The 27,365-nt window shown below is 31.9% G+C and overlaps 1 protein-coding gene across 1 annotated transcript in view; it reads right to left on the reverse strand.

Moving 5' to 3' along the window:
• The window catches only part of LOC106478232 (pleckstrin homology domain-containing family M member 2-like), a 62,568-nt gene extending 36,790 nt beyond the window's left edge, over window positions 1–25,778 (reverse strand). Inside the window, exons 1-6 of the mRNA XM_022381783.1 lie at window positions 25,526–25,778; window positions 19,372–19,475; window positions 13,946–14,180; window positions 10,450–10,512; window positions 5,629–5,727; window positions 2,512–3,464 (exon numbers count right to left, since the gene is read on the reverse strand). Of these exons, the coding sequence (XP_022237491.1) occupies window positions 2,512–3,464; window positions 5,629–5,727; window positions 10,450–10,512; window positions 13,946–14,180; window positions 19,372–19,475; window positions 25,526–25,648 (1,577 nt within the window). The 5' untranslated portion in view covers window positions 25,649–25,778. The remainder of the gene's footprint in view (window positions 1–2,511; window positions 3,465–5,628; window positions 5,728–10,449; window positions 10,513–13,945; window positions 14,181–19,371; window positions 19,476–25,525) is intronic.
• Window positions 25,779–27,365: the final 1,587 nt, after the last annotated feature.

Below are 27,365 nucleotides of genomic sequence, written 5' to 3' on the forward strand. Positions count from 1 at the left end.
TCTGTATGTTTGAAAAAATCTAAAAATTTTATTATTATAATAGATTTTTTTTTTTTTAGATTTGAAAAAAAAATACAGAAAAATTATATTTGCTCTTTATATTAATATACTAACAATACCTATTGTTTTTGAAGTATGTTAAAAAAATCTCTTTGTTTAGGCAACACAGACTTGCACAATTATGAAGTTTTGTTTTGTGAAAATAATGTTGGGGTATTTTATTCTGCCAATATATTTACTTTTTGAGTTATTCACCTAAATTTTATTATGTACTTTGTAGTTATTGTGATGTGTTTTCACATTTGAGATTTTTTGCCATGTTTTGATTATTTCTCTACCAATACGGAAATAAAACTACAATTCTGATAGTAATCACACCTTTCAAAGTTGTACATATTTTTTCTTTTAGTGTGTCCTTCTAAGTACTATTCTTCTACTACATATGTGTAGGAGTCTTTCTCAGGGCCTTGAAAATACCTTATCTAATTCTAATGTCTAACAATTCTATACATAACATGAAATAAATAATGTATACATGCTTGAGGTTTAAATAATTACAGCAGTTTCAAATTACCGTATTACCTCAAATGTGCTAAGGAAAAAATTATATGGTACTTAGTAAACATTGCTTAGCAAAATATATATTGCACAGCAACTTCCCTAATTTGTGTAGCAATTTCTGTAGCATCTATATATGATTGTTTACAGAAGGTTGAAGTAAATAAAATATTCATGAAAACTGACAACCTGTTTCATTTTGTACTGTATATATATCACCAGAATATTAATAATATTAAATTAATAATACTGAAAATAAGCATCATAGCATGCATGATGTAATACAAAACTGCAACTGTTACTTTTTGTTAAAATTACTTTCAGCAACCTGTAAACATTTCAATGTTTAAATATTTTAGACACAGGTGGCTTGAACTGTATAACAGAAATAAAAAGGGGAATAAAATATTAGAGGATGCTTCTCTCAACAATTAAAAACATTTTGCTACATGATTTAAAGAGTTGTGATCTTCATTAATGCCACGCTTATAACAACAAATGGTCAACATTCAAGAAATAATTCATGGGTTATAATTAACATAACAACTACAACCTCATGTGTTACCGTGAGAAATATTTTATTTTTCTAAATACAAATTTTCAGTCATGCATTTTTATAAATTTGAAGGAACAATATTCATGTAGAAACTTTTAGTAATTTTAACATCAACAGAATTTTAGCATTGCTTAACTTACAATGTTTTTGAACTTTGTTTACTTTTATTCCCAACAGAGAATTATGTGCAAAACTGTGAAAATTATTTCTGAATATGTTAAACAAAGATCTTTTTAAGGAGACAGAAATATTCACAAGTTTAACAAGAACAATTAACCTGTCCTTAACAAAGAAGAGAAAATGTATATACTACTGAATTACACAAATCACTGTTTGGTAGAGAAGTAAAATAAATGTTTTTCTCCTAAACTGTCTGAAAGCATTTCAAGAGCCTTCTATGCAAAACTGACTTTAGGTTAGAAAAATGGCAACTTGTATTAAACATTTCAATGAATACTTCTTAAAAGTTTTTCCCTGAAATGGAAAGAGTTCATGTATAGATCTTTTTACGTGTGATTTATAGGGATTACTGTGTTTACGTCAGATTAAACAAGGAATCACATCAGTTTCTTATGTTCTCTGCTTGAAACACTTAAAACTGATTTCACTATGTCAAGAAGTAAAGGCTTTCACTCAGACTCGTGCCCTATATGATATTTATATCCTCATGAAAGAGGAAAAATCTTCAATCTCTTTGAAGTTCCAAATGTATCAGTTTACTGCTTATCCATCATAGTAACTCGAACAAAATTAATTTCTGTTATGGAAACACATTACTGATAAATCATTTTTCATAGCCTTCTAAAAGTTTCTTACATACATACACAACAAAAATATTTAACCACACCTATCTACCTATACATAAAGTTTTAATCCAAACAATGGTGAATATTTTATCAAATTGCCAGTTAGTGTAGGATAAAAGACTTCAGCACTGTTTTATCCTACAATGATTTTCTTATAGGATGTTGAATTTTAGTATTTCCTTATGGCCTCCTGAATATTTAACTAACATTATTATTATTATTCAACCTATTTTACCATACAATGTTTATAAAATGTAACACAATTCAATTTATACAAGACCTCAATAAAAACTGGAAAACAATTTCATATGAACACACCTGCCTGATGATAATGAATAGAAGGAAAATATTCATTCATGCCCGAAATATTACAAAAACATATTTTTAGTGTCAAATGAAGCACTTCATTTAAAAACAAAAGTTGCAAATCAATGCTGAAACAATGCATTCTAATCTTTATAAGCAGAAATGTAAGAAAAGTATATAATTAGCTATACTGAATGCCAGGTTGATTTTTAGTTCTATTTGAAGTACATAGCTTGCTGTGACTGGAAGTTAATATTAATGAATGTTTTTATAAAATATTTTTACCTGAGATCTGACTGTGATCCGGTATCTTTCTTCTTTAAAAGATGATTCTGAAACATTTCTGTACAATCTGTAACTTTTCTTTCTTCAATTGGAGAGTTCTTGGCTGTTTCAACTTCTACTGTTTCAAAACTATCTACTTTACAAGCCTGAAAAGCAAGACTAGATTCCTTAAAATAGCCAATCTTGTTTATAGAAGTATTGTTGGAGTCATATATAGATGTTTCAGAGTTTTCTGATTTTGGAGAATCTAGCTGTAGTGAAAGACTGCAAGAATTTTCTTGGTGTTGGTCATTAATGCGAGGTGTTTCTTCACCTTCTGGGACTCCTCGTTCTTCCATCCAAACTTGGGTCGAATCTTCCTGTTTTCTTATTTTTGTTGCTAAACCTACCATGTTATGTGGTTCCGAGGGTCTTAATAACTCAGTATCAAACTGAGGAGGAATGTCAAGTACTTTCAGGGAATTACTTATGTTCTTGGTTTGTTCAAAGTCATCATCCAACTCCAGATTAGATGGAGTTTCACAACACATCCCAGAATCTCTACTATACCTGTTACAAGAGAAGCCATTTTGTTCCTCTCCTGGCTTATTCTCAGTAAGCAGATTTTGTTTCTCAACATTAGGAATAAGGTCAGTACTAATATATCCAGTCTTGGATATTACTTTCTTACGTCTGCGAACAACTTTAGTGCGTATTATTTCAACATCAGTGGTGTCAGAAGAAGCAACATCACTATTAAGAGGATCCATATCAATGATATGTTGTATTCTAGCCCTTTCCTCTGGTGGAGTTGCTTTTGGAGTAGCATTATCATCCATCTCTGCATGGACCTCAACTTCTATGACTTCAGCAACATCATTTTCACAAGTAACTTCAACAGCATTCTCTGGGCATACAACACCTGAATCAAACTCTTGAAAACTTCCCAGTGAACTAGAACTAGGCATTGTTCCCTAATGAAATAATAGCATGTTCAAACACCAATTATTAACAAGAAATTTAGAGCAATTTAATTAAACTACTAGTGAAACGTGTTGAGATTTGAAATATTTAACTCAATTCACATTATTATCTAACCAATCTAATATTTGACAACTGAAATATGTCCCCTCTAAGAGTTCTTTTAAAACTAAAAACCATTTCTGTGAGTACTTACCCCACATTCAAAGACTTTTAATTAGTCATCCTTGTGATACTTAAACCTGAATAATAACCATGAAAAATTTTAAATCATAAATGAACTGAGCCATAATATTTCTTTTTAAACTAAGGACCAAATTTTGGGTTCCTCTGAAACAAACCTTAAAAACTGAGGTTAACTGTTCCTTACAAAACCTTGCTAGTGAAATATGATGTTAATAATAGAAGTAAAAAAGTCAAACTTTTATACAGAATAAATTAGAGAAAACCTACAACAAATAAGATAGTACCTTCAAGATACAAGCTAATAAGTGACAAAAATCAGTAAATTACAAGTTTTTCTATCATTTTCCTCAGCTGTCAGTTCCTTGGAGAACAAAATTAAAAATAAACTTTTGACTATTTTGACTAATCTTAAACCAGCAGATAAACCAACATTAAGAAAACTAAGAAAAATTGGAAACAAAATAAATCCTATTATACCAGTTACCTCTTGCAAGAAAAAGTTAAATCAGTTCTTCAAAAATTAAATGCTGTAAAAAAAGAGAATGCTGATATATCTTATCAATGGAACTGTAAATATTGTGATGCTTTATATATATGTATATACTAAACCACCGTGACCAGTTTGGTTAACCACTATTCAGAGCTTTTGAAAAATTCAAGCTAATTTCGATATTGCACCAAAATGAAGGTTTATTTTGAGATAATTTAATTAAATATTTCAATCCAATCGTGTTATTCATAATTCAAGAAAAGATATTTGATTGTTGTCATCTTACGGCTTTTAATGAAGATGGGAACATTGACAGGGAAATAATATAATAGCCAATGTCCGGCGAGAGGTTTTCGTTTATAAAACGATTTGATTATTATTTTATTACCTCGTCTCCATAGTTACTATTTGCAAATAGTCAATAATATTGTAGGTCCATTTTATTGTTGTTCTTTCTACGCGCCGTTATAACACATTTTTGATCTCATCATTTAATTTCTGTTGTGCATATATTGTTGTATAAACAAAGTTTTATAATAATGGAATGTACTAAAAGTGACCAGAAAAACGGGGCTAACTCTGTAACCCATGGCCCGATTTTAACGAAACTTGTTTTATTCTGTTTCTATTCTCACTTCATTACAAATATGGCACTTTTGTGTGCTGTTTTTGCTGTATTTAATTACAGACAAGCACTCACAAAAACAATCTTAGAGTTTTAGTAGTATATAGATAGATATATATATATATGTGTATAAATAAAAAAACATATATAATTAAAAATGCACTTACAGTGAGATAATTAATCTCCATCATGATTCTGAACACCAAAATAACTATATAAACCACCACTGTTTTTAAACAATTTGTTTTTTGAATTTTGTGCAAAGCTACATGAGGGCTATCTGCTCTAGCCAACCCTAATTTAGCAGTGTAAGGCTAGAGGGAAGGCAGCTAGTCGTCACCACCCACCGCCAACTCTTGGGCTAGTCTTTTACCAATGAATAGTGGGATTGACCACCACATTGTAATACCCCCATGGCTGAAATGGTGAGCATGTTTGGTGTGACGGGTATTCGAACCCACGACCCTCAGACTGCGAGTTGTGCGCCCTAACCACCTGGCCGTTTTTAAAGAGAAAGCTAACTTAAGGTAATAACACGTATAAAATTAAAAATTACGACAACAGTACTTTAAAAGACTAGGAAACCTAGTTTACAAACATAAAAAAAACCTACACCCCACATCTCTTTGATATTTGCTTGATTGTTTTATATCCAATAACATAGTTCAACGAATTGCATAAAATCTGTGCTTGCAGTTGAAGATGTTTTTTAATTTCATGGTGTTGGTGAAACATTGTATTTTGATTAGATCTCAACTTTCAAGCAAAAACAACATTAAGCTTACAATTTTCACTTTCTCCAGGAGTAATCAAAAATGTTTTCATACTATACAGACTTTTGACGGATGAACTGTACCTCTGAGTCCATGTCCAGGCTCCATGATGATGCTGAATCTCGTTTTTTGGCTTTTCGTTTTGATGATAAGAACTCTGGAGTGTCAAGACTAAGTATGTCCTGTAATTTATTGTTTATGCTTAAAAACAAATTGCATGACTGTCATGTATATTTTCAAAATTTTAAATTAAAAGAAAATAAAATAAAACTACACACATGCACATATATATATATACCTTACAGGGATAAAAAAACTAAATCTTAGTAACAAAACATTTTTGTTGAAATATGAAATCTGGATTTTAAGGAAAAGGTGGAGTGTTTACATAAAATAACATTGTTAGTCTTTTATATTACCATATTAAAAATAAAATTGATGATATATTAAGCTAAGTACGGATTTGTACACCATAAGAAAGTACACTGGTGTTTGTTTAAATATATTTACCATAAGAATATTATGGGTAGAATGTATTTTTGCACACAAAAATAAGTTCAAATAAAAGAAAGTTTTTGATGCCAAATTTGTAGCAAAAACAAATAAATATGAAACTCAGATGTTGTTTTAAGATTATCAAGACTTTATTTAAAACCAACCACATGCACACTGTGTACTAGATGCATTCTGGACACAAGAGCTATATTTAAAGGAAACCCAGAATAGAAACTCTTGTAGAAACAGTAATGTAATTGAACATTTAGTTTGTTTAGATACTAAAGAAATTCAGTCATTTTTTGAAGAATGTTTTGCTTGAAATTGAACATAATGATAAAAAATTATAAAAATTATATTTTTGTGAATTTTAACTTTCCTCAAAGCTTAAAATGGTTCTAAAAGAATAAACCTTTATATTTTTTAAGCCTATAAATATGAGACTCCTATAAACTACAAATAAAACCTTGGATTAACATTTTTGAAAGCTCTATCTCAAATGACCACTAGTTATTTTTCCAACCAGCAAATTCAGGAATGCTACTAGCAATATCATTATTATTTTCTAAAATTACTGTTACTGTGTCATAATTAATTACTTCATGTATTTAAATGTTAATAAGTATATATCCTATTTATATGTATAAATCATCTGTGTCATGTCTTCAAATATTTTCAATTATCAAAACCCATTTTATCTACAAGTCACAATGCTTTTAAAAATTCTTTCTCATAAGTTAAAACATGTTGGACTGGGGCAAAATTAGAGTACTTCAGTTATGAGTACCTGGATTGACAGTTTACATATCCCACTGCTGATGGCCACCCTATACTAAAAAAAAAGTGTTTTTTTTATTTAACATCATGATTTAAATGCTGAAAGCTGGAGAAGTATTTAAAGGCAATAGCCCTAACATTTGGTTGACCATGGATGAATTAAGAGGAATGAAGAGGAAAAAACAACAATTTATGTTATTTTTATCTTATTATTATCTTTAATGAGCAACCACTTAGGCACAGTATTTCTACCCGCCGTAGTGGTAAAACTGCACTGCAGAGACTGGATGGTGCGAGTCTAGCCAGCTAGCCTATGTGCTAACCTTGGCAACCAATCAAATTAGTAGAAGATGCAGTTTCACAATCCACATTTCCTGATACTTAAGTCTGGGTATACCATGCAGTTCAAATGGGGAATGCAAAACCAGTATAGCACCGGTAAGTGAAACAACCTTTTTAATCATAATTTTGCAACACAAGTTACTGAAATGAATGTATCACAGGTATACTGATACTTGACAGTAAAAAGCTAGATATTTTCTTTCTGAAATGTGTACTAGCAATTTATTTCTTGTGCCTTCTAAGATTTACTAGCAAAACTTTAATTTTTAAACCTAAGTTGACATTTTTGGAAGATGATGAGACTAACTTTGACCTAGGTGGTTTTAACCAGTGTTAAGTTTATGGTTTAGGGCATCTTTATGAACACTTGAAATAATTTGGGTTTCACCAATGCTAAGTTTAAGGTTTAGGAAATCTTCATCGATGTTTAAAATAGTTTGGGTTTCACCAATGCTAAGTTTAAGGTTTAGGAAATCTTCATCGATGTTTAAAATAGTTTGGGTTTCACCAATGCTAAGTTTATGGTTTAGTGAGTCTTTATTAATGTTTAAAATAGTTTGAGTTCAACCAGTGCTACTTTTATGGTTTATGAACTTTTAAAATAGTTTGGGTTTCACTAATGTTAAGTTTATGGTTTAGAACATTTTTATGAATGTTTAAAATAGTTTGGGTTTAACTAGTGCCAAGTTTATAGTTAAGGGCATTTTTATTAATGTTTGAAATAGTTGGGATTTAACCAGTGCTAAGTTTATGTTTAAGGGCTCATATGACTGCTATTAAATTGTTATTTTCCAGCAGCTGGTAAACATTGTTATGTAAAACATGCTATTTTTTGTTACATTGTAATGCCAACACTACGAAATCTACTGACAAAAATAATATACGTTCACTGAAATAAACAATGTGCAATCCCAATAATATATTATCACTGTAGTAAATCTTATACACAATTAAACATTTTTTGATAACACAAAGCTGTAAAAATTATTCGTATAATATACTGAAGAATAATTCATAAAATTTAGGTTTGTTTTCTCTGTAATGAGCCCCTGCTCTAAATATTGTGCAAAGGAAATAACTTTTTGAGTTTCAAATGTTGCAACCACAAAACTTCCAATTAATAAGTAACAAAAGTAGTCTGTGAATATTTTAGATATAGCAGTAAAAGGTTTGTGAGTTATGTTTTGAAGAGCTTAAAATCTACATAACATATTAAACACCATGATGATCAGCCATATGTATAGTCTAGTTAAATATAAAACTATAGTTGTAATTAGGGGCTTATTAGCCATATACTGAACGTGTGTGTTTTCTGTGAAGTTCTATTAAAATTTAAGCATTGATAACGACATCCCAGATAATGTAGATAATTTGTTTTTTATATAAAACATACAAATCTAACAGATTGAAAACACATATAAACTCCCATATATATGGTAACTTTAGAAAATATTGTTGTATATTTTATCTATCACTGGAGATTACAAATAATTACATTTCAAAACTTCATTTATACCTATATATTTGCATCTAGGCTTCATTCCATTTCAGAACACTGTAGTATACTAATGCATGTAACAGATAAATGTCTAAATAGTTTGATCATGGAGTATATTTCATAGGCACAACTGAATAACAAGCATTCATATACGAGATCAAAAGTTAAATCAAATACAAAATAAATTTGTAAACATCTGCTGGAACTTAGAAGGTAAAATAAAATAACTCTAAAAAGTGTTTGTAGTTGGCAATTTTTATTTTTCCAAGTTTTACAGCCGTGAAATGAAACTTAAGGACCTTTCTATGGCCAGGAGAGCAAAATGTTATTTTCTTTGACTTTTGTTCTCAGACCCGTGGAAACCCCGTATACCTAAATTGTCTAGGCTGGCTGAACCTTATGAGCTATCATTAAGATATATGTACAAAATATCAACAGCAAATATTCCCTATTGAAGAAACAATGCATTTTAATCTTTATAAGTTAGAATGCAAGAGAATAATATTTAATTAGCTATACTTGTTAGAAGATTGATTCCTCTAAATATATAGTTTGCTCTGATCAGAAGTTAAAGTTGATAAGTAATAATAAAGCTTACTAAAAACAGTTATTATAAAAATTATCTTGGGAAAGTTTTATAATGGTTGGGTATTTCTCTAGTTTTATTGAGCTTAGAACTCGACTGTGTTGATAGTGTTACGTCTCTGTTCGTTTGTTAATTTGCCGTAGGAATTCTTTCCGAGAAAATTCAGCGATACGAGTCCTTTCTTAACTAAAACTAGTCTATTATTTCTCAATACAACTTTATAATACACAGAATTTCCACAGTCAATACGTTTGCAATGTCGATAACAAAACACACACTCTATATTACCATCACTACCGCTCACTTGACTCAATTATCTGTCTCTATCTCTGTCTATCTGCAATTATTATCTCCGCCTTATTTGCCGGGCTTATATACAAAAATAGAGGGCGTCTGGCAAACACTAGAGTTGCCAGGAACAGTCAAGATCTTTCTAGAAACTCATGTTGTGTTACCAGCGTCACGTGACTTCCGCTGTTGTAACAATAGTCTGTTCTGATATGAAAATGTTTAAAATAATTCTATAATATACACTAAGCTGTTTTAAACTTTGGATTTTTCTTACAGATTCCTTATCTAACTTAGACTTGGATGGAATGCTTTAGGAAACAAGTCCTTGAAAAATGGGCTGTATTTTTTTTTTTGCCCTCTACTTGCCAAATATCAAATAAGTTAGAAAATTATAATTTTTGGATCTTACTATGTGTATTGAAACTAGTCTAAATGTATACATGTTTGCAACGTTTTTATCACATGAAAACATCTAAATTTGAAAACAATTACTCGGATCTCAATAAATTTCAGTTTTCTTGGTGGATTCAATAACATTGCAGTCAAAACAAAGAAAATATAAAATTATTTTCAACCAATAACATGGTCTGAAGATGCACAAAGTTCATACTTTAAAACTTAAAATGATTTATTAAATAAAACATTTACTTCCTCAGCAAAAGCCTTAAAATGTTAAAAACATTCAGTAATGATATTTCAGAATTGTGAAATGTAATAATATTTAAGGAGTAATGTTAATGATAAGATCTACTCCAAGAAATAATGCTAAATTTGTATAAGAACTCAGGCTGTGAACAAAAAGATAAAAGTTCACTCAAATCCATGATTTGAAAACACCATATTAAATGACAGAATTTGTCTAAAAATAACAAAAATTAACATTTCTGAACTTCAGGTGAAAATGAAGACAATTACCAGTTGAAGTTGAAAAGGAACAAACTCAAGGCCAGCTACTATAGTACTCAACAGCTGGGTTCTCTGTAGAAAGAAAATGCAAAGGATTTCAAGACTTTAAAAAATATAAATACAGTTTTAAGTCCTTAGTCCAATTTGAAAGTTATCTCCTGTTAATTTCTCACAGCTGGTTATAACTTTAGTAAATTTTGCTTGTCATTCTCTAAATCAGGTATATCAAAATTGATATATAATCTTTCTTATGTAAAGCAACCATCAACATAGAAAGAAAAAATCATCCTAAATGTAACAGGTTATTCAAATGAAAAAGGGCAAGATCATGGATTAATTTTTATAATGTGATTCTAAATACAATATTTTTTCACACAATTGCATCAGAATAAATAACAGTCTTACCAAATTCAATGCAAAAAGTAAAAATACATTTGTATTCAAGTTTATCTGAAAACTTTACTTTAAGCCATGTAAAATAATTAGTTGATTTTTAAGCAACTGATTTTATAACCTGCAGGTGTTTTTACTTCTTTGATTACTTAACACATATATTGTTGTTTAAAATAAATACTAATTAGCAAATGAATATAAAGTTACATGATAAACACTTTGAATAGCCCATGACAAAGATTATTTTTTTGGATGGCCTTGATAAACAGTTGACATTTATGTTCAGTTTTAAATCAGTTTTTAATACAGATAGATGATTCCAAGTCCAGCGACCCTAAATGCAGAATGTTCCAAAAACCAACTATTCTGGTAAATTTTCCATTTGCTTGGAAAAATTCCTTATACCCATACTTTTTCTGGTTACCAATGCACACTTATGACTTGAAATTACTGAAAATGGCACTAAAAATTACTGTACAAATAGGTAAACACAAATAAGTAAGTAAAAATTTCTTTTAGGTAAAAAGGCAAACAAATAGTTATGTGGCTGGTGGAAGTGCATTTTTCATTAAGTATTGCAAAGAAGGTGGAATTATGAAGGAGATTGGAGAAGGAAGCCTCAGCGAAGAGGTTAAGTGATGAGTATGGAGTCAGTAACTCCACCATTTACAACTTCAAAAAACGAAAGGCTCAGCTATTGAAATTTTATGCTGACAGTGAATTACCAAAATGTATGGAAAAATTAAAAACATTGCAACAACCTAAGAATGCTGATCTGGACAAAGTATTGTTTGGATAGGTAAAACTTTGTAGGAGTGAGAAGGTTCTTTTACATGGTGGTATGATCATGGCACAATCCAATGTATTTCATGATGAATTAGGCCTAACAACCCCATGTGACTACTCTTCAAGTTGATTCACAAAATTTAAGAAATGTCATTGCTTATGATTGTTGAAAGTGTGGAGATAAATAATCAGCTGATCATGAAGCCTACAAGGCCTATTTTGATGAATTCTCCAAGATAATTTCTGATGATGATTTATTGCCAAAGCAAGTGTTTAATGGTGATGAAACATCCTTATATTGGTGATATATACCCAGAAAGACATAAGTTACAGCAGGTGAGTCAGTGCCCTCAGGATTTGTGAGCTCAAATGAAAGGTTTACAATTTTTGGGTGTTCTAATGCAGCTCGAACACACAAGTTAAAATTGGTAAAAACCAGGATCTTAGGGCTTTTAAGGGGGATCAGGATTTTCTCAGTGTTGCATAAGGCCACTAAACATATATGGATTACAACTGGGATTTGTTTGAGAATTATTTTGTCTCAAGCCAAGGCATGTTGTCGGTCAGTTGGTCTTCCTGAAAATTGTAAGATTCTACTAGTGTTAGACAACTGCTCTGCACATCCTGATGCAGAACTCCTTGTAAAAGACATTGTTTACAGTCTCTATATTCCCCCAACTGTACCTCTCTTATCCAATCCATGGACCAAGGAATCCTAAGTGCTGCTACAATGACAAATTTGTGTGGAAATGGCTAAATGCTTGCAACAGTGGCCAGGGAATTCAGGCATTCCAGAAGGGCTTCACCATCAAGAATGCTATTTGGTGTGCTACTAAGGCATGGGACAGGGTACCCAAGGACATTTTGGTACACACTTGGCATAACTTGTAGCCTTATACAATGCTCTTGAGGATGATGTTGAACATGATTTCTACGGGTTTCATGCTGCACATGAAAAATAAATTGTGCAAGATTTGTTGGAGTATGCTAAGAATTGTCATGTGAGGATTCCAGAAGGTTACAGGAACAGGATGTCGAAGAATGTATGCACGTAGACGATAGTGTCCCAGTGTTGACTCCACTCAGACAGTGAAATATTTCAAATGGTGATGAATCCAAAAATGAGAAAATAAATTAGAGATGATAAAGATGAAGCTTTGATAAAAAAAATTATAATGATAAGTGTATCAGCCTTAGCAAAGAATTAACAAAAGGTCTGGAGCAAAGGAGCTTTATTAGTGAACTACATATTATGAATGTTATTTTTTAACTTGCATGAATAAAAAAATTGCTGATTTTAGCCCCTTTTATGGTTTGTCATTTATAACTATTAAGACTATTAATGTAATTTGTATTTTCGTTGAAAAATCACATTTCATACTACATACACAACAGAAATCTCATCTACTTACTGTATTTTTACAAGGGAAATAAGAATAATGAAAATATAGTAGTTGGATCTTAAAGTTTAAGAAACATTCTGAGAAATGATTGTTAGATTTCATAACTAGTTATTTATGCTGTTTTCTTTTATATATCATCATAAACAAACCTAACAAGACCAGTTCTAAGCATTTTACATGTTAAAGTTTGGTTAGACATACAGAAATACGATTATTTAAAAGAATGTACTGAATTTTTGGAGATAAACACAATTCACTTTCTGAAAGGAAATTTACATTTGAGGGATAAATTTTGCATACTCTTAATGTAATAAGGGCATGAGTGAGAAACTGTTTTACAGTAACTAAAAACAGTTTTATATCTTTACACTGGTCATAAAACTAGTAAAATATTTGAAAACTAACAGTAAGACATTGACATCTTTGAAATACAAAACAATTAAATGTTCTTTTCTACATTGACTCATTTGTTTCTGTGCTGATGAACAGTGCTAAATTGTAGAAAGCATCCAACTTAATTAAAATGAGTAACATATATAGTAGTGTGAAAAAATTAATTCTATAGATTTTTCACACAAATTTAAAAGCAGTTGCTCTTAAAGCCTTATATCCGGTCACAGTGTACCTGTGAATGATGAAATCTCTCTTGCTCCTATTTGGCTCCCACCTTACAGTTACAACCTTTGTTTATATCATCTCTCCTGTGAGAAATCATCAAGCACCACATCATTAAATATTTCACAAAGAATTAGCACTAGCTCTTTTTTTAATTTAAAATTTTTCCATATTTTTAGCTTTACTTGATGTCCGACACTTCAAAATTGTGTTGCAACTTAAAAATTCCACACTAGATAAAATGCCTATATCAGACAATCCAATCAAATTGTTAAATTACTTTGAAAACAATTTTTCTTATACACTACCTGTTCATCTCTAAGTAATGCTGGTTGCATATAATATTTGCGAACTATTTTTGGGTTCTGAAGAAATGACCTAATGTAACCTTCCAATGTACTTTCATTTAAAGCATGGAAAAGCCAGGCACGACCCTTTCCAAGACTTGTGGTCACTAGCTCCAGTGCTTTTAGATATTCTTGGGTGTCTTTATGACAAAATTCTTGAACAAAAGACCAATAGCCCCACTGTAATTGTTTCAAGCTGAAATGTTTCCAAAATAGTGAAATCAATACATTAACAATTTATTTCAAAACAATGAGTATTAACAATATTTGTAAATGTTCAAAGATAAAGAATATTTTAACATATACACATGCATATATGATATAGATTTCAGGACCTGGAGTAGAACGATTAACCCTGACCTTACACATATAAATCTGTCAATTAAATGTGGGAAAAAAATTAGTGCAAAAAAATTGTGTACATTATACACAACCTACTATATATTAAAACATGTTTTTAATTTGTAATTAAAATTAAGAATTTTTATCATATTTCTTGAATTTAGTCTTATCACAAAAAGTTTTAATCTTCCTATACTGAAAATGTATTTCCCATGGGTACTTACCTCCTCTCACATAAATAGCTATTCTCGTTCTGTGCAGCCCTCTAGATGCAAAAAACATTTTTACACATGCCACAAGCCTTCTGCCTCCCCTCCATTGGAAATGACTCATTCCAATGTCTCTCTCTCATGGAAATTATCATGTGACAACTCTTCACAAATGAGAGTGCTACACACTCTCTTTACACATGTGACTCCCTCTATTCCATTCTACCAGACTATCATTTTGAGTTTTGGCAGAAATGGAAGCACCGTTTTTCAGTGGGGAGGAAGGGTGGGAAGTGTGTATCAGAAATACATTTTCAGTATAGGAAAATTATAACTTCTGATTCGGTACATTACTGCCACTCACATAAGTAGCTAGAATCCCACATTGAATAGGTGGAGGGACCAGTGGAAGGGAAAGGAAAAAGTATCCCTTGAAAGTGTCCGAAGGACACATCTTGAGAGTCAGATCCGAAGGTCTAAAGTGGGAGACCGCACCATGTCTGAACTAGGTATACTCTTCACCAATCGGAGAAAGGTGTGGTATAACATGGGCAGAAAAAAAGAGGAGCACATCAAATTTGTGGGAAAAAACAATGGAAGTGCCCTCAGGTGTAGAGTGGCTGGGACACAATGGACCACACTCTGCATGTCAACTACATCCAAAACCCATGCCACTGGGAACCACACATCTACACGGGGGTAGGATGAGTATTAAAACATCTTCACCTCAAGTTCAAGAGATCAGAGGGGATCTCAAAACCCCCTGACTCCGGAACAGGGCACATGTTACAAATAGAAAATGATATATCGATCTGGAAAACTGACATCCAGTGTCCAATAGATGTCTAACATAGAAAAATCAACTACCTCAATACTGAAACTGACTGGTACCAACCCAGGCGCAATAACATCCTCGGAATAAGATACATCGAGGGAGAGCAGAAAGGAAAGAACCATACCAATCCCAAGTACCTCCAATGTGATTCACAACACAGATGGACTATAACTGAGTGAGGAAGACAGACATAAGTAGTAAATGTGTGAAGACTTATGTTGATTGGTTTTACTCTAAATCCAAAATCTGGCCTCTGGGAACTGAAATCATTGAGGGGTTAGGATGAGTGATTCCAATCTAAGGGGTGAACTGCAATTTGATGTCTCATCCCTTTCATTTTCATATGCTTTATAGTGGAGGATTTCACATGATCTACACTAGCAGAACACCATTGCCCTACTCTGCACTGAATGGTATTTCTGTAATGATATGTTATTTCATTAAACCATTCAGGAGGATTCTTCCATGGTCCACCACCCCAGCAGCTTGGAACTGGAAAGTGTTAAGGACTCCCAAACTGTACTAGAAGAAAAGGGGGTGAAATGTGGTGGAGAGTCCAAAGGAATGTCAACACCTGAGACAGTGCAATGGGTGACCACAAAACCCTATTTTTAAAAGCAGACCATACTGATTTATTCAATACAAAGCATGGCAGGGATGGGCAGTTATCCCCTTCTGCTTTACACATGTAGTCCATGGGTGGTACGGTCCGGGACAGACATATGTTTGAAGCAATTCCATTATAAAGATAAATTTCAAGTGATCTTGTAGAACACCCAATCTCAAAAGTGTACATTGCATGGCTATGGAACATAATAAGCAAGTTGACATGGCTGAATTGTGTGAATTTTAAAGGTTAAAGAATACTTGGTTAGGCACTACTCACCAGAGAGTGGGATCCAGTAAAAAAAGAAGGACATGCCCCCAAAAAAGAAGATATATATATATATAAGAAAAGGTAACTTACCCAGTCAAAGTCTCATGAAAGAGTGAACAATTGTAACAGGTGAATGACGAAATCCCAACAAGAAACAGCTACTCAAAGCAAAGAATGGGAGAAGAACGTACGAGATGTAGTCCCAGTGCTCGACAGACAAAGTATCTTCAACTGACGGCAAGGTAGACATGCAGGGAAAAAAGGGAGGTGCAGGTTAGAAGTGAAGACACCCAGAAGTGAAGATAGGATAAAGGGTACAAGGAAGGAAAAGTCAATCGAATCACAATCTAAACCCAATGGGTAAGGGTGGAAGGGAAATATAACAGACAATGAAGTGGAGTAAGGGGAAGAAACATGTCGATAAATAACTTAGATAGGCCTGACACATTCTGTAGTGGAGGCCTAGAATACACTCCATGAGAAGGTAGAGGAAAACTGACAAATCTTAGTCATCTGAAAAACAGGTTCCTACATTATAGAAGAAAGACAAGCCATATTGGAAGCAGGTAGGTTTGGCCACAGCTCCCAGGGGCTCTCACAAACAAAATTAATGGTATGAAATTGTGTAGCGAAATAAACAGATGGATGTGATGTTCTGTGTTGAAGAAAAGATAAATAACCTAAATATTGAGAAACCCGTAAAAAGACCCACGGGTAAACTGAAATTAACAGACACTTATTAAGCCTAATCAATCAAGATATTTAATGTAATTAATGATTAATGCAGAAGTAGAACTATCGGTAAACTGAAAATAAACATTTAAAAATCCTAATTGAACAATACATAAAAAATATCACTAAGCCCTAAAAGAAATACTTAACCAAACAATAAGTATGTACAATATTGGGATAAGTTTGTGTGGACCCCAGCTCAAGAGTTCTAAACAAACCAAGTGAATAGGAATAAAAAAAATACAGTGAGATTAAGTATAGATACACAAGTAAGATGAATTACAGGTAATCCCAAAAATAAAATAACAAAGACCATGGTAAGCCTAAGCGATTGAAATAGTAGAAAAATACAACTAAGACTAATGGCTAACCTAAACTTTACTAGCTTATATGTTATGGAACCCAAATAACAACAGATAATAATATTAAGAATAAGAGTATACTGTCTTATCTTTCCAAAGTCAGCGAATGGTATTGCAAATGTGTGGGCCCCCAACAACGAGGTGAGGCCGAAGAAAGTCAGTTCACAGGACGATCAATCTCCCAACAAAGTAAAGCTGAAAATCTTACCACAGAGTACCGTGACCTGAAGCATGTGTAAAGTACTAATAGAACATATAACCCCCAAAGTCGTAATGGAAAATTTATAATGCAAAATGAATAACCAAACGCAACTGTGATAGGAGGTAATGTACCATATTGAAAGTTGTACGTATTTCAATCTACAGAAACAGTTCATGTCTAATGGAAATGATTAAGAAAATCACTGTACTCAACCCATCAGTTTGCTTTATAGACCTATAATATGAATATACATGTTTTACCTTCACATCTCAAAACTCGTATCCATTTGATTATTTGTAATATAAAACTTATTGAGGAACTAAGTTTTGTACATACTGTACAGAAAAGCATTGAAGTTAATATTTTCCAATACTAAAAAGAGGGAACCCTCAAAAGCCACAGCACTTGAAATTCTTTTAGGCAGGATTAGAGTAAATTAATCTATGAGACCTTTTAGTCCTTATTTTTGTGCACCAGCAATACCACACATGGGCACATGTATACCCGATTCAATTTTATTACTCAATAAAATCTCTACCAGCCTACCCTCTAATTGAAATTCTTTTAGGCAGGATTAGAATAAATTAATCTAAGAGAACCTTGGATGTAGTCAAATAAATAAATCGAAAGGGTCTGACTTCCTTAGTACAAAACTGTAATTAGATCTCAAATTGGTCAATAGATGATGGAGCTATGAACTAAATGCTTGTACGTGAAAAAAAAGAAAGAAAAAGAATGCAAAGCCGTTCTACGAGCCACTATGCCACAGCTAAAAATGTGCTTCTGATAGATACTCTGATAGTGGCTCCTACCTAAAGTCATGTGTTTCCATGTGATATTGCTGCATGCAAATGAACATGCTACAACCCTCCACCAATAAGAGTATGACACACCTTCCTAGTGCTACTGACTCCCTCTATACTAATTGTTCATTCATTACTTCGAGATTAGGCAAGAAAAGAAGATAACAGCAGAAATGAGGAAGAAAGGTGGGAAGTGTGATGGGGCGTGAGTATCTAACGGTAATAAATTTTCAGTGTTGGAAAATTTTAACTTTCTATATGATACACAACCTCTGCTAACATATAGCTAGAATCCCACATTGAAGTGGTGGAAGGGCTGGTGCAAATTTTTCTACCTAGCTGAGCTCCCTTTCAGAAGTGCCCAAAAGGAAATAATGGAATGCAACACCCTATATTGTGGAACAGTATAGGCGTGCACCTGTTGGAGACTGCACCTCATCTTTACCAGGGTATACTCTTTGCCTGTAACTGAAGAAAGTGATGTTAGGAGGAGCAGAAAATACAAGCACAGTCCCAAAATCTGCATCAAGCTTATGGAAGTGCTACATGTATAATGTGGCTATGGCAGGTCAGATCATACATGGTGGAACAACTCCAGTCCAAAACCGGGCAGCACCAGAAATTTGCCTTCTGGGCCATGGTAAAAGGAGGGTTCCTACCATTTTCACCTCAAGCCCAGTGAGGCAAGATGGGAATGTAACATCTGAACTGCAACTGAATGGCAACTTATGTTGGTTGGTTCTGCACCAATCCAACATCAGCCTATCCAGGAATCTGGATATGGTCTTAGAAGGACTGTTGGGATGAAGCTAAAAGAAGCCACTTTAGGTGGAAACCTTAAGGCTAGTAGAAAGTGAAAAAAAATTTGCATACAGAGGGCAGCACTGAATCAGGAAAGGTTATATGTGAGAAGAGGCTACAAATCATAATGGACAAATAGCTACAAAGTCATAAAGGAGGAAAAGCCATATATACTTCATTGTATATGCATTACACATAACAAAAGACTGTAATAAGCATCTTACCCATGTAAAAAAAGTTTGTCCAACCTCTCACATAGGAAGTGCACTTCTTGCAATTGTCCATTCAACGTAAAGTCTGGATTGGCTTTACTGGCTACATCATGAATCTGAAAAAGAAAACATACACACGCATGCATATATATATATATATTGACAACCACATATTGCATACACGTGTGTCAATACTGGAAAAATTTAAAAAAAGATTTTGATAACATACATAAACAAGTATTTAAACAAATTAAAAATCAGGAATGAAATTTCAGAGCTCTAACTACTTCTCTAAAAATATGAACTCAGATGGTATCTCCTAAATTAGACAACTACATGTACTATAGAAGTCCAAAAACACAGTTACAGTGCAAATTTGTACATCCAGAATAAACATTGCAATAATATGTTTAGTTACAACTATCTAGACCTATTTATAACCCTATAAGAATAAAGTTGGTCCATTTGAACAACATTGGAATTGTAAAACTATACATACATACAAAAGTTCTGAATTTACTGCAATGTATTTCCACAAAATTTGGCAAGATTTCAGTACACAATACAAATCTGTTGTACACAAAAACCAGATTTTTTTGATAAAGTATTTCTATTAAAGATTTGTCTGTGAATTTCCAAAGGTTTTACTCACTCAATCTGAGTGAAAGGTGACTTTCCTGCTAAGAATAAAAAATACTTCTTATCATCTTCCAGTTTCACATTTCATCTTCATAACCTCTAAAACCTCTTAAATTAAAATAAACCTTTAAGTAAAACTATATTCCATCTCTAATTTTTCTACCCTAATACTGTTTTGTTGACTCTCACAAATATGGGTTTCAGAAAAAATAAATTAATGTAGCTCTCAAACATGCATTTTAGAACACAAAAAATACATTAGGCACTAGATAAAAATGTTCCATGACTGCTAAAATTTGTCTGGATTTCTAAGTAGGCTATAAAAATGTAAAAAAAAAATTATATTAACTGTTCAGAGCAGCAAAACCATGATCATGATTAGACATATATATATCAAGTGAATATTTTCCCTGCCAAATTCAAAAGAATGGTTCTAAGCTTGACATAAAAGAAAACATGCTCATTCTATTACTTTTAAGCATGTTTTTAACCTCTTAATTTTTGAAATTAAGATGTTAAACTTAGACAATATAAAAATTTTAATTAAAAACTACATTTTTCCTGCCAATTTATTGACAAACATTGATAATAAAGTCATTCAATTAAATTTTCAATGTAATAGTAACACTGTAAAAAGTCATGACATGCACACTCTGACCCAGTTATGTTGAAAGAACTAAAGGGAAAAAGAAGGATATGGCATGCTTACTCAAAAAAATAAGTTATGACTGACTTTCAGTTTCAAAACATTTCCTTTTATATTAAGTATGCTGTAAAATACTGAAAACATTAGTTATAAGAATACTTAGAAAGACAAGTATAGTCAAGAGTGAACCAACAAGAAATGCAAAAGATTTGTGTGAAAACAATAACATGTTAGATAAAAATATAATTACAGTAAAAGGGTTTCAAAATGCCACCTTTGTCAGATTAAAGGTAAAATTTAGAAATAGTTTCTCTCTAGCTTCAAAGAAGTTGAATGGATTATCATTTTCCTTATCAGTAAAAGAAATATATATGAAAGTTGAGTAGTTGCACCATGTTCCTTCCCCCATAACAAATTAAACCTTAATAAAAGCTTTCTTGACTTCTTTTTTGTATTCAATAAAAGACAACAGAGTCCTTCATTTACTAGCATACATCATATTCTCATACTCTTAGAATTTTTTCAATTAAAAGTAATATAACATTGAGCCATTCAGCAAGTTTAACTGAATCACTAAACAACTTTAAACATTATTAAAATGTACCATATCTATATTAGCCTTCCATTAATTATCTTTTATAATTTCCAACAGCTTTTGAAAGTTGGTTGTTTGCCAGAACTTAAATGTTCCTACATATTTCTTACAAGATCTTGCACAGTACAAAAGAAAGGTCTAAAATAATATATTAATAAATTATTTTCTATTCAGATCTTCCTTATTACTAAACACAAACTCAAATTACATCTCTGCTTATAGATTACATGAATGAGAAAAAGTCATCCACAATCTTAAAAAATTCTTCTTTGAAGTGTGATGAAGTTACTTCCTCTAAAATTAAAGTTTATCATAAAAATAAGCTATAAGTATTATTACTGATTTCAACATTCTAATTCTAAACATTCAACATTCTTTTAAGCTTTTAGCCCACTTCTTTATCAAATAATAATAATAATCCTATGTTTTTTACTTTTTTAATATTTTTAAAAACCTTAAACCTTTTAAAGTAGTATCTTCATAGCATTCATTTCATCAAAACTTGGTAATACCAATGACAGTAACCATGCAAACAGTAGCTAATACCTCCATTTTGAATGACTTATTGAAAAAAAAGGTTGTATTAGTACAACACTAATCTATTTTCTTAAAAAACCTAATCAGTCTATAATACAAGTCAGCATTTTTCCAAACATACAATTTCATGACCTGTTTACAATTAAAAGAAAACCATTATTATGGAAATACAAATACAGCTCTTTACTACTTTTAAACCTGACTTCTAAATGTAACCAGCACACCTACTAATCCATACATATTCTCCTAATTTACCTGTTCTATTCCTGTGTCCCTTCTCAAGATGTTTTGCCCAAACCTAGCAGGGTGAACTCTTGAAAGAATTTCTACATCATTTCTATCCTTAAATCTTTGAAGGAGCTATTTTTACCTGGTTAATAGGTCCTCAGGTCTAATAACTCAGAACAGAAAGGAGCATTCTCTTCACAATATCTTGAACTTAAGCATTCAATATGTACAGGTTATTCCTAGTTTCCTGTGCTCCATAACAATCAAACTTTTCACAGTATTGAAAAACAATATCCTGCCCACAATATAATTCCTTCTCCACAATCTTAATCATAGACAATCAAGCCCTAAACCTGTTTTTTCACATCATTGTAACTTATTCACATGCATACTCATCCTCTTTTTTGTGTAAGCAGAACATTAATTCTTAATTTTCTGTTTCCTTTTTTAATTTGCTCATCTAACTTGCTTCTTTAATTCATGTGTTCAGCAATTTTTTCCAAATGTTTTCTCAAAGATGCTTTCCCGACATACAGACTTCACAGAATCATTCAGAATCTTTAAAAAACTACAGCTTAACTCATGATTTTTAAAACACTTGAAACATACAAATTGCAAGTACCATTTATTCCTGTGTGCAGCCACACAAGTAACCAAAATAAAAAAAGGCACCAAAAACAAACATTATGCCTAATTATATAAAAAAAGAAAAATAACCTCATAGAAACATTAAATTAAAAACCTTTAGGTCCAAATAAAAAGTTATTAAAAAAAAGACAGAAATTAGGCCAATTAAAAAAAAACATGTTTAGCGTCTGGAGTTTTTGAAAATAAAAAGGAAGAATGAGGTTTTTTTATTTAAATGACCTCTTTGAAAGAAAGTGCACCTTTTTTTCCATGATTGTTGGTTGTTTTCAAAGGGTCCATGTCAAATAGAAGTCGACTTTGCTTCATTTTTTTTCATCAAAACAATACAGAATTTATGACATAAAGAAAAGGGCAAAATGAATCAACTGTGTTCATCTCATTTTTATTCGAAAGTCTTCTTTGTTTCTTTGTATGATTAAAAAATGATAATTCAAACAAGGAGAAAAAAAAACCACCAAAACAAAAAAGTGAGTGGAGGCAGCTGCAAAAAAGGAAGCAGACAGGGATGCTAAACATATATATATTTTTTCTTTGGCTTTATACAAAAATATCAAATGTATTACCAGGAGATAACTTGTTTCAAAAATCTTCATATACAGCAATTGCTAAACAAAACTCTGTGAAGCAATTAGAAAGATTTGCATAGCACTGCATATATCACAGATATGCACAACCCAGAAAAAATACTCAATAAAATTGCTTGATTCAGATTGTTTTCTTCAAAAAATATTTTAATACTATATTTAGTATTTCTATACATTGTTGACCTTGAAGTGCTTCTGCCTGAAATGTTTTCTAATTCTACTCATGTAATTATTTTTCTGTCCAAATACTTCCAAAAGAAATCAATTTTTATTCTAAAACTTAACAAATGATATTATTTAGGCCTAATTTTTTAAAAAACATATTTTTACTAACAATATTATCACCGAACTGAACATTACTTACATATTATTCTTCGCTTTCACTCACAAGTTCTTAGAATTACTTTTATAAACTGTATAAAGAGAATTGTATATATTATAGATAATTCTAAAAATTGGAGATCCAGCTCACAAGTTCACTGTAACAAAAGCTGCACTGCATTTTGTGCAATGCAAGTATAAGGATTGAATTGCAAATAGTGTCAATGTGGATCATAAAGTGTGATGTAATACTGAACAAATTATTCCTTGAAATTCAATATAAAAAGAACAATAAAAAACCTAAAAGAGGCAATGACAAAGAAAAAAGTAGCCTATTTAAAAGAATAAAACTATAACTAATCCCTAACTAAAAGTAAATTTTAAGCACAACCCAGGACTATTAGATTAAACAATAACTCAAAATAATACATTCACAAACAAACTGATAGGAAAACAATTATTTAAAAAAGTAAAACTAATTCCTTATCAACACTTCAGCACCTTAAAAACAAGCTACAGATTACTTTATGTTCACAAATTAAATCTAACTTGCATGCATTCCATCAGAAAATGACTAAAAAAACTGAAAATTGTGTAATATCATGATTGCATGCTCTCCTGAGGCTCTACAATCAGCTCTATTTTCTCTGTTAAACTATTTGTAACAAAGTAGTTATTTACAAGCATTGTTGCTCCAAACAGTCTAGTCTCTTTTCAAACATTACAGCTAAGGTGAATCTAACTATCCCACCTCCCTAGTAGATGGTTCCAAATGTCAACAACATTGTGTGTGAAAACATGTGTATCCATATTAAGTCTGCTACATTATTTAATCTATGTGAGCATTTGCTCTCATAAACATTACTAAATTCAAAGTAAACAAACCATTTGTCAATCATCTATCATATGTACCAGCTAAAATTTTAAAACTCGCATTCACATCTTTTTGGAAATATCTATTCAAAGAATTTGGTTTGTAAAATGATATAAAAGCATGCATAACAAAATAACTATTCATAGGTACTAATATGTACTTATGATATTCACAAAGAAAACACTGTAGTAACCATAGATAACAATAAAATTAAAAGACGAAATAAAGTAACAAGCGTGATAAGTTTTAAATGACTTTAGATGTATTTATATTATAAAAAAGTTGGTGATGGCAAATTAATATGATAAATACATTAGTGTTAATGTACACATAGGGCTCTACAGTACAGCATTATCAACTGCATATGACATGAGAGTTGACTGTCATACATTTTGGTAGGAAAATGCTGACACTGATACTGAAATAGCTGTTTAAATGTGATGTTCAATGATAAATTTTGTCAGCAATTAACATTAATGGGAAAATAATCAGAAATATATACTACAAATAGGTTACTGGTTTCTATGCCATTAGATCAAAAGAATATATTTTTTGCTACAAAAACATTTCCTACTGCATACTGGAAATAAAAAAAAAATTATACTGCACTATTCAACTTGCAAATGTTAACACATGTATAAGATAGGAAATAATTACTTAATTATATAATTATGTACATATATCTGTAATGGAGAACTCTGGCATTTTTGTGTTACTTTTGCTTCATTATCCCTCTAATAAATACCTTTCCTGCCCCACTGTCTATGATTCGTGAGAATCCTTCTTTTTGTTGCAAAAGTTTTTTTAGAAATGACTTTTTCGGTACTTCAGCAGCTCCTTGCATATGCTTATGGACAGACATAAAATTTAGTAAATTTTGAAATACAATATTTGGTACAATTATAAATATTTTTATACAATTACTCAATTAGCTAATCATTTATCTTTTGCCAATGTCCTTAGTGTCAGATGTTACTAAAAAACAACGTTATTATTAACGCCTTATTTTACAACATCAACGGTTTCAAAACAAAACGATCATATAACTAATCACTAAATTATATGTTTAAATTGAAAGACTTGAAATGCGTTACCTCTCTAACAGCAAGTTGAACACTTCTCAAGAGCCTGTCTTTACTCTCATCACTAGCGACTAAAGTTGCAACTGTTTCTATAACTGGTACACTTCCAATTGGTGAAACCATCACGGTAGACATAGTATAGTAACACAAATGAATTTCAAACAAAATTTAATAACTAAAACTAATTCAAAACATGAGCCTCCACACATAAGTTCCTAGCAGTAAAATTTAAACAATACATCGCCATTTGTCACCTGTACTTCTACTAAGCTGTCACCTAGTGTACAAAAACAAATCATTTATTTCTCGATATGTCTTGGAAAGTCCAGAAAACAGATCAACATAAAAATGTACAAATAGATAATAACGGGCTATAATTGAAATGTAGGTAAGGCTGGCTTTTTTATATTAATTTTAATAATTGAATAACTGTTTCACAAGAGATTTTAAGAACACAGGCTATAGATTTTTAACACAGTGGCGTAGCAAGAAGGGGCAGTCGCCCCCGGGCGCAGGTGTAAAGGGGCGCAAAATTTCCTGTGGCCTATAATGCCTATTAATTAATAATTATGCCCTCCCCTAGGATATAGCGCAACTACCCTACGTTAAGTAAATACGACAGAGTGTTACACTATTTGTGTGTATTACGCTTGCAGTTTTTACTTTTAAAAGCCGCCCACTGAAATACACAAGTAAATTACACTATTCCATCATTCATCTGTAGATCAAATACAAGTCCTAGAGTACAACATACAAGCAAGTGTATGTTCAACAAAAAGAAAATACGAGATTGATGTAACATATTGTTGCGTCAGCGAGGTCACGTGACTAGTGTCACACCACGTTTTTTAGAAATATCCAGTTCCTTCGTGAATGCCCTAGCATTTACTAGATTGGGGGGTAGTCTGGTATATATAAGATGGTCACAACGTGATGGGACAATGTGTAGTAGTGAGTAATTGAACTGAGTATTGTCGAGCACGTGAGAATTATAGCGTTTGTTACAGAGCGACTGTTGAAGTTGAGTGTATCGTAAAGTTGTATTCGGAAAGAATAAACCAGTTTTATTTAAGAAAGGACTTGTGTCGCTAAAGTTTCGTCGGAACGAATTTACGGAAAAATTAATTAACAAACGGAGACATAACAAATTGGTGTCAGAAGTGGGATAAAAAATGGAAACGAGAAGCGGAAAATCAAACTACAGCTTAGCAGACTTAATGACAGCAATACAAGAACAGCAAAAGAAACAAGAAAAACGAGAAAAGAAATTACAACAGTTGTTAGAGGAAAAGAAAAGAAACAAGAAGAACGAGAAATTAAACGAGAAGAGAGATTACAGCAGTTGTTGGAGGAAAAAGAAAAGAAACAAGAAGAACGAGAAGAGAAATTACAGCAGGTGTTGGAGGAAAAAGAAAAGAAACAAGAAGAACGAGAAGAGAAATTACAGCAGTGGTTGGAGGAAAAAGAAAAGAAACAAGAGGAAAGACAACAGCAGTTACAAGAAAATATACAACAATGGCAGCTCGAACAGCAAAATAAACAAAAGAGATTACAGCAGTTGTTGGAAAAAAAAGAAAAGAAACAAGAAGAAAGATTACAGCAGTGGCAAATGGAACAAGAAAGGAAACAGGAAGAAAGTCAGCAGCAACTACAGGAAAGCCAACAACAATGGCAAGAAGTACAAATGGAAAACATTAGTAAATTTAAAAGCGAATTAGATACATTAAAGGATGATTTATTGTATTTTACACAAGGAGGATACATTAGCCATCGACTTAATCAGCCCCAGACAATGACAAGACCCTTCCAGACCCCGCAGCTAAACCCTAATGCAGACATATTCAGTCCTGTT

The sequence above is a fragment of the Limulus polyphemus genome, unplaced genomic scaffold (genome assembly GCF_000517525.1).
Source record: "Limulus polyphemus unplaced genomic scaffold, Limulus_polyphemus-2.1.2 Scaffold192, whole genome shotgun sequence".
NCBI classification, from domain to species: domain Eukaryota; kingdom Metazoa; phylum Arthropoda; class Merostomata; order Xiphosura; family Limulidae; genus Limulus; species Limulus polyphemus.